Source organism: Chiloscyllium punctatum, chromosome 27 (assembly GCF_047496795.1).
Source record: "Chiloscyllium punctatum isolate Juve2018m chromosome 27, sChiPun1.3, whole genome shotgun sequence".
NCBI classification, from domain to species: Eukaryota; Metazoa; Chordata; class Chondrichthyes; order Orectolobiformes; family Hemiscylliidae; genus Chiloscyllium; species Chiloscyllium punctatum.
This window is the reverse complement of record NC_092765.1, coordinates 50,706,456-50,715,336: the sequence shown is the minus strand read 5'-3', so window position 1 is coordinate 50,715,336 and position 8,881 is coordinate 50,706,456. Positions and strand designations below refer to the sequence as shown.

General features: G+C 38.8%; 1 protein-coding gene across 6 annotated transcripts in view; it reads right to left on the bottom strand.

Moving 5' to 3' along the window:
* Positions 1 to 2,350: 2,350 nt before the first annotated feature.
* Positions 2,351 to 8,881, bottom strand: part of nfyc (nuclear transcription factor Y, gamma) — a 91,142-nt gene continuing 84,611 nt past the window's right edge. For all 6 annotated transcript variants that reach the window (XM_072548630.1, XM_072548635.1, XM_072548636.1 and 3 more), the window contains one exon: positions 2,351 to 7,765. In XM_072548630.1, coding sequence (XP_072404731.1) covers positions 7,646 to 7,765 — 120 coding nt within the window. In that variant the 3' untranslated portion in view covers positions 2,351 to 7,645. The remainder of the gene's footprint in view (positions 7,766 to 8,881) is intronic.

The window sequence follows — 8,881 nt, the reverse complement described above, 5'->3', positions numbered from 1 at the left end:
AGTGGTGTTGAGGCAACAAAAACATCAGCCATGAACTTATTGAATGGGTGAGCAGGCTCGAAGGGCCAAATGACCTCCTCTTGTTCCTGGTTCTTATTCCTAATATAATAGTAGAGTTAGCAATCGTATTCCAAAATGTAATTTATGAAACGATGTATTTTGAATGACATAATGGTAGTTCTCCTATAATGCTGGAGTTGTGTTCCAGTGAAACCTCACTTAATAGAAAATCGCCTAATATAAATAATGGGGCCTATTGGACAAGTGGGGTCAGAGACATACCAGCAAAAACATCACTCTCAATCGCTCAAAGGTTACCCAAAAGTCTAATCATAAAGTATAGCACAGTCTGCGTGAAGGCATAAATCATATTTATTAATGAAACAAAAGTAAATTTAACACAGTAAATTTTAAAAGTATTGCTAATGCAGGGACAGAGAGTCATCATGGTGCATAAAGTAGACTCTCTCATTCCTATTAAGCCAGCTTTATCACATATTCTCTCCTTATGCTCAAAATGCTTTCGTAGCTTCTCTTCCAGTGTTACAGCATTTCGTTTGTGTTCACCATCTGCAATTTTGTCACCAGGACGCTTCTTGCTAACATTCTTGCCACTATCTGCCTCCATTTTTTTCGAAAAAGGGATAATCAACTAGTGTACATTTCACAGGAAGCTGCACAATGTACCTCTCCCAGAAAACTGCGGTGAAGGCAGCTGACATTGATACGTTCATAGAATGGCGTTGAGACTTTGGTACAGACAGTGGCGCATGTGCGTAACAAAGTGCATGAAATGATCACCACTGGAATCACGTTATTGTGAATAAGCATTCTCAAAAATACCATTCCTTAATTCCTTAGCACAATTATAGCCAAATCGCACTGCTGGAACACACATTATCCAAGGACTACCAGTAATATAATTGCTGGTGGGCTTTAATCTCACATTCCAAAGGATGAAAATCTTCATGATCAGATAATTTAAATTTTAGCATACTTGTCTGTATTATCACTATGTAATAATGTAGCACTGAGAAAGTTGAAATCTTGCATGCAAATGTAGTAAAGTATAGTAAAATAAACTCTTCTCAATCATTTAATAGTCCAGGGAAGTAAAATATTACCCACGCTTTACAAAGTCAAGGGCAAAGGAAATTACAAAGGAGAAAGGTAATTTAGATTTCATAATCAAAAACCCAGAGACAATCCTCACCTGAAATAGCTTGCCATGCAGAATTTCCCTGTTAAATCCTGTTGGTATTTCATCCTTTCATTAATAAGTTACTGAACTAGTTTCAGCCCTTACACACATTAACACAGCTAGTTGTGTAGCAGTCATTCCACTGAAGGTGTGGAGTGCTCAGGGACCAAATGAGAGAAAGTACAGGTTCTCACAGTACCGGAGGTCTTGGTGGAGGAGCTCCAGAAACATACTCCACCTAAAGGGGTGTGGGAAAGAGGTGAAGAGGAGTCATTGGGTCCCTGCAGCAGCTTGAGCTGCTCTGTCTAGTTTCATCTCCTCCCATTCCTTACACAGGCCATTGCATCTTGATGAAGGTACACCAATGCTGAGCACTTCCTTTCCCTGGTGACTCCTATTAGGTATTCAATAATGCTTGAGTGGCACAATACTCACTACTTTGAGGCGAGGTCCTCAAGAGTTTCTGGAACAAATGCTGCTCAAGTGTTGGTGACATCCTGCCAAAGTTTCAAAGCCTCCAACAGTCAGTCAGCAATAAAAGGTGATATATATTTCAGTAGTGCTCAAAATCTTTCACATTTTTTCTTTTTTTATACCGAGGAGTGGTGTTACACACAACTGAACATTATTGTTTTGTTTTTGTATGTCTAATTTTACGTGGTACTCAAAATGCTTTGCAATAATTAGTTTACTCCTAGCCAGCTGTTCCCAGTAAACACACAAATTAGGCAAAAGTAACACTCAGGGATTTAACCATGAGCCCTTGCCAGTACATCTACTAGAAAGTGGCTGAGACTATAAACCAAATGGACAATATATTTAAAAGACAACCCTACATCCTTATTGTGGCATTCCCAATATCAGGACATTCTGATTGCTAAGGCTTTCTGTATTAGAGCCAATGAAGTAATTTTGAACTGCTGTAATGTGGGGAAACAAAGCAGCTAATTTTTGGACGTTTCCATAAATAGCAAAACAAAGATTGAAATACTTGAAGTCATGTACTACAGCTAAGTGGAGGGTTACTATTTTTGGTTTGTTCTTACCTTGGAGACAAGATAGATTAAAAACTCATCCGAAATGCAAGTTTTATTGCTCAATCCACTATCATCTTCCACCAATCCTAAAAACAAAGCTCAACAATAGTGCTATAACAAAAGGTTTTTATTTCTAAAAGGCATATAAAGTAAAAATGTGCTATTACCAAAGAGTCCAGATATCAGAAAATTCTTAAGACAGCTTGAAGCAACAATAGATGCACTCTGTTTTAAACAACAGTGCAATGACTCAGAGGCAGAGTGAGAAATTGTAATACAGGGTATACATGATTAGATTATTCTCATCACCCTAGAAAAGGCATACAACCATATCAAAAGAAGCAATTTCAACCCCAGGTCCTCACCTCAACCCTGAGTGGGGAGTCACAATTTCCCTGGTAACTTTTCCTTAGCACTTTTATTACAACAAGGACGGATATGGAAGCTCATGATTGGCTTTTGTACAGTTACTGGGTCATCCCAGCAGAGATGGAAGGCAGATATGGGATGTGTATTTAATGAGATTACCATTGGAGAGGAAGTGTCACTGTCTGATAAGAATCAGGCAAAGGGGGCAGGGTACTGGACATTGGTACACACAGAGGACCATGGCAAGAGGAGAAAGATGGCTGTTCAACCATTGTACAGCAGAGATATTTAATAAAAATCAAGAGAGGACATGAAATTTGAAGACAGTCATTGCCAGAGGAAGAGGTGTAGGTGGGAACCATTGGAGACACAGATGAAATCAAATAAACATTATTTTTAATGCACACACAAAACCAAACACTCCTTAGAACAAACTGTGGTTTATAAAATTGAAATGAAACAAAAATATCACACAAAATTAATCAGCTTTTCTAAACATTACAATGTCTACTTGATGATCTTCTCACCACAGTCACTTCATGTTTTATCAACTTATTCACACACGGAAGGAGAGGTCCATTGCAAATAAACTGGTCATCAACAATGAGCAAGTGGCTGGGGTTAGTGGGTGGCAGGGGCCTCTGCTGATGCTCCTCTCACCTGCAAGTATTTTCCAGCAATGCTTGGATAATATTGCAGCATAATTGCCCCTTGCCTCGAACCTATAGGTGACAAGTTTGACTGTACCATGTGTATGTAGCATTGCCAAGATCACTTCATTCAACATAAACACTGAATTGAACTGAGGACATGTCTGGTCTGTGTGTCACTTATTTCTTAAATAAGCAGATTGGGCATAATTTAGCTGCTCTTTAGCAGAATACTTAAAAATAAAAGTTTACTTATGATGGGAAATGAAGAAATTAAGTCAGCAAAGGGTTAAGGCCAGGGTTTGTCAGGTTTGTCAGTGACTGAGTCACAAACAGCTCTGGCAAGGAGAGATCTAATCATGAGGGAAGAAAATATGACAGATTGTACTGGGAATATGAAAAGCATAATAGCAAACAAACACTGTTTGGCAATTCAAATATATGTTCAGCAACAAAATGAAAGAAATCTAGCTTTAGAAACTTGTAAAATACCAGGTTCCAGTATCACTTTACATCATTTTCACTCCAATCCCCAACAAAAATATTGAATCTTGTTGGGATAGAATTTCAAGACTCCCAACAGCCCTTCAGTATCTTGCAAATGGAGTCAATCTTCATTTATGGGATTAAGGTAGGAATCAGTGGTAAGTTTTTTATTGAAGGGGATGGAGGGAGAAAGCATCACAAACGCATCCAACCTCATCCAAACCCAAAATTCACATACATTGCACTTTCAAGCAGAGCTTCACGAATGAGAACCGAAAGGGGTTTCTCTTTGGCTAACAGAGGGTACCCACATTAATAAAAGCTCAAGATGTGAAGCACATCATGTAGAGGATACGTGCAGATGAGGTACGGTGCTCTCTATATATTTGGCTGTTAAATCCACAATGTGATCTCAGCCTAATTTTACATCCAATCCTTCATCTTCACAGACTCAATAGAACAAAGTTTCAATTCAGAAAGAACTAAATTCCTTCAAGTGCAGTCAAGGTGGAGGAGCACAAACCAATCATTATAATACATAGGAGATGTTGTGCCCAGTTCCAGTGCAAGCACAGCCAACTCTAATGTGAAGAAAACCTGCTACTGCTCTGTCTTGTGTTTATATTACAAAGGCTTGCTTTAATCACTCTTAAAGGCTCAGAACTTATACTGAGGCTCTATACCCAAGAAACAGATTCCAAAAGCAGAAAAGTTGGTAGTCAGAACACACAGATTTAAGGTAGTGGGCAAAAGAACAAGGAGGAACTTGAGAAACGTGTATTTTATTTTACATAAACATCAGATGATCTTAAAGGGTTTTGAAGCAGATTCAATAACATTTTCTAAAGTATATTAGAAAAATGTAAGAACTGAAAAACATCTGCAGAGTTTTATGGAAAGTGTAATTAAACTGCATATAGCAGGCACAAACGTAATGGGCTTAATGGACTGACTGTGGTGCTGTGTTATTCTCTATGCAACCAGCAGGATTAAAACAGCATTGAAATTAAGCCTGACCTGGTCAGGGTGAATAGAGAACGGATACCTGTTAACAATCCATAAGGATTCGTTGAAGTATTCATTCTTTCAAAATTGAAAATTTTCTGTTCACTCAAAGTGAAGATTCGTCTCAATGCTGACCAATCCACTCCCAGGAACACTGGAACAAATTACTCCCCATTAATTAACACAAAATGATCTAAATTTAATAAATACAGAATGACTCAGGATTTTGGGATGTGCTCCATACAGCACTCTTTTATAACAGGCCTAGTTCACCCCATTTGAAAATACAGAAACTCAATTGTACATTCAAGCTGTATACAGGACACTACCCTATTCAGACTAGCAACAATGGAAATCTTGCAAATTATAAAAGCCTAGTAAATCAAACTGCTTGACAGTGCAGAAACTGACTAAGTAATACTGACAGTCCACACAGAAAATAAAACAACTGATAGTCCATTAATCATGTCAAATTAGTTAGGGATTTCAAAGAGGCCTACAAAGATTGAATGAAGTTTAATAAAAAAAATGCCTAAACTGCGTAACAGTTCTGCATGAAAAATTGGCCCACCACCAACTTCCCAGGTAAGTGCAGCTCAGCAATAAATGTCAGCTCCATCACTGCTGCCCATGCTGGGTGAATGACTACTATACCACATATGGGTAGCAGTTAGCAATATTCAACTATATAGCTGAAGCAGTTGAAGTCAAGTCGAGTACAGGACTGTACCAGAATATTTCTTTATCTGATTTTAGATGACCGAAACACAAGAGATACCAAAGTGTTGGAGCAGCACAGAGAAGTCCTCAGGGGTCAATCCTAGTGTCAAAGTTCTCAAATACAAGGAATGATGGAGAAACTAGGACTATTCAGCCTCCAACAAAGGAGAACATTCCACCTCCAATGAATGAGAACATGTGTCATATGACAGCTTTCCATTTGTTCTCTATGCTTGCTAAGTTCATAAGCAGGTCAATGAGAAAGTTTCAAATTCATAAAAGGCAATTGGAGGTAAGACTGAAGCCAGATGTTTATCATACAATATCAACACTCAGCTTCTTTGCAGACAAGTAGAAACAAGTCCCTGGAAATTTTCAAGAAATATGGGTGCCACACCAGGGCATTTGAAGATTGCTGCATGGATGGAAGGGTCTCCTGCACCCATATTTATTTGGTGATAGTTATCAGGAAAAAAAGGAAGAGACTGGGATAATTGTAAAAGAGTTAAAAATCACACAACACCAGGTTATAGTCCAACAAGTTTAATTGGAAGCACACTAGCTTTCGAAGCAATGCTCCTTCATCAGGTGATAAAGCTAGTGTGCTTTCAATTAAACCTGTTGGACTATAACCTGGTGTTGTGAGATTTTTAACTTTGTACACCCCAGTCCAACATCGGCATCTCCAAATCATGGCATAATTGTAGTACATTTTGAAAGCTGTCAAGAGCATGCCAGATCATCAATGCTGGTTTCCATCACAAGTACAGTGAAGAAAATGCCCAATGTCCCTTCTGGAACCACACTGCACATTTGAGAGTCAGCAAAAGGAAATTGGAGATGGAAGAGGAGCACCTTGTGACTGGATTGAGACAAGTATCTATCAAGTAAGTTGTAATATCTGACCAAACACCTCATCTTCACGGCCCTGTGCAGTTCACTCATGAGTATTACACAGTTAGATCCATGAGACAGTTACTGAAAACACTAACATTCTAAACTTCACTGAGCTATCAACATTTTGTAAACATTAAACAGATTTCTTAAATAAGTAACAAAATGATAAGATGGAAGGGCAACTAGAGGAGAGATATAAATACGTGCATGAGTAATGTCCATATCTCATTAATATTTAAAGTTTAATCCCACTTTTTCCAACAGTAGTATAAGACTGTAGTTGTTGAGTTGGAGAGCACAGTTTACAAACATTGTTCAACATTTCACCAGAATTCTCTAAGGTGTCTCTTTCTACTCCTCTCTGGAGGAGACTAGACCTTGGTCTCTGATTTACACAGCACTTTGAATGTTAGTCATCATTTTTAAATTTTCATCCTGGTTTCAAATCCATCCAAAGACTCATTCCCTCCTATTGCCTCAAGCCCACAGCTTTCCAAGGAATCTGCACTCGTCTAGTTCAAATTTCTTCAGCATCATCAATTTAAGATTGTCTGCCCATCAGTGTCTGTACCTTCAGTTGTTTAACCCCAAGTTCATGAATTTGCTCCCTGCACTTCCCTGACTACAGCTCATTTTCCTCTATTAAGCTTTGGTCATATTTTATATTCTAACACTCCTATTAGAATTCCACTGTTAAAAGACTTTTTCATTGATGTTGAACATTCCCTGCTAATGCTTCACTATAAAAATCTCTCAGTGATCAATTCTTCAATTTTGACCAATTTACATATACAGGTCTTGATTCAGCATTCTGAGAATTCTGGTTTATAAACCTGTTATGGAGAAATTGTGAATTAGACTCTCTGATAGGTGAGCCAAGGAACACAGTTTATAAGTTTACCTCCATGTAACTCAGATCTATTTTAAACGCAGATTTACTGCATTATGTTCCTTTTTTTTTAAGAAAAAAGCTGATTAACCTTGGTGAGCAACAACACTGTACAAATGAATAGAACAACAGCAATATGATCAATGATGGTACAGGGTAATCAGCATAGGGAGGAACTCTCCTTCTTTCTTGTCCTCTCACGGGTTTACAAAGCATTACTCAGAAAGGAGTTTATTGCAATTTACGTATGTACAATTATCTTCACTTAGCACAATGCAACAGAAAAAGAAAACTTCAAAAAGAGTCATTTTCCATCCTGGTTATTTAGTGACTTTACTATTTATACAATGGCTTCTATGGCAGTTGATTTCAGCTGTCCAATCCCTTTGCACTATTCCCCCGTGACCTGAGTAGGTTGCCCATCTGTAGTCTGGTTCGTGGACTGGATGAACATAGGCTGGGTAATATCCTGTCCTGCTGGCATGGTAACCTGTTGAATCTGGTATAGTTGCTGCAGGGAACAAGACAAAATACACTGATTTATATTATAAATGTGCATAAACTAAACTATAAAACTTTACACAAAAGACAAATAAAGACATGATTTCTAAGATGTCCAGGTGCTGCAAATCTCAAAGCAAGCTAATGCTTATTAGCACATTCCATATGAGCACCTTTCCACCTCATAATCTCAATATCACCACTTGGCAGCATCAGATATGAAGAGTGGGTTCAGATATGCATGATAATGCAGTGACAAGTGTTGATTCATTTTCTGACAGCAGAAAAGGTGGTATTAAAGTTAGGTCCAGAGTTACAGTTATTTCATGAGAACCCCCTCCCCTCAATTCCACTGGTTGCACCTCAACATATCAGGAGCTGTGAATATGTCAAGCTACAAGGCAGAAAATCACTGGAACAGTGGGGTTGGGCTAAAAAGGTAGACGGTTGAAGTAGTAAATTTCCACAGTAGAGGATGACAATGGAACTTGGACAAGCACAAAATGGTTCGATGACGTGAGCCAAGAATAACACAATAGTACTGCACAATGTAGGCCCTTTGACCCACGATGTTTTATCCTACTCTATGATCAGACCTATGTACCCTTCATTATACTATCATCCTTGTGCCTATCCAAGAGTCACCTAAATGTTCCTAATGTATCTGACTCTATTACCCCTGCTGGCAGTGCATTCCACGCACCCATCACGCTGTTGTGAAGAACCCAAATCAGTCATCTCCCCTAAACCTTCCTCTAATTACCTTAAAATTATGACCTGTGATGGTCATTTCCACCATGCAGAAAGGTCTCTGGCTATTACTATGCCTCTCATTACCCTGAAAACCTCTCTCAAGTCATCTCTCATCCTCTTCACTCCAACGAGAAAAGCCCTAGCCCCCTCAACCTTTCTTCGTAAGACAAGCCCTCTAGTCCAGGCAGCCTCCTAGTAAATCTCCTCCGTACCCTGTCTAAAGCTTCCACATTTTTTCCTATAATGAGGTGACCAGAGCCGAACGCAATGTTCCAAGTGTGGTGTGGCTCTTAAACTCAATCCCCTATTAATGAAAGCCAACACATCAAAAGCCTTCTTGACAACTCTATCATCTTTGATGGCAACTTTGAGG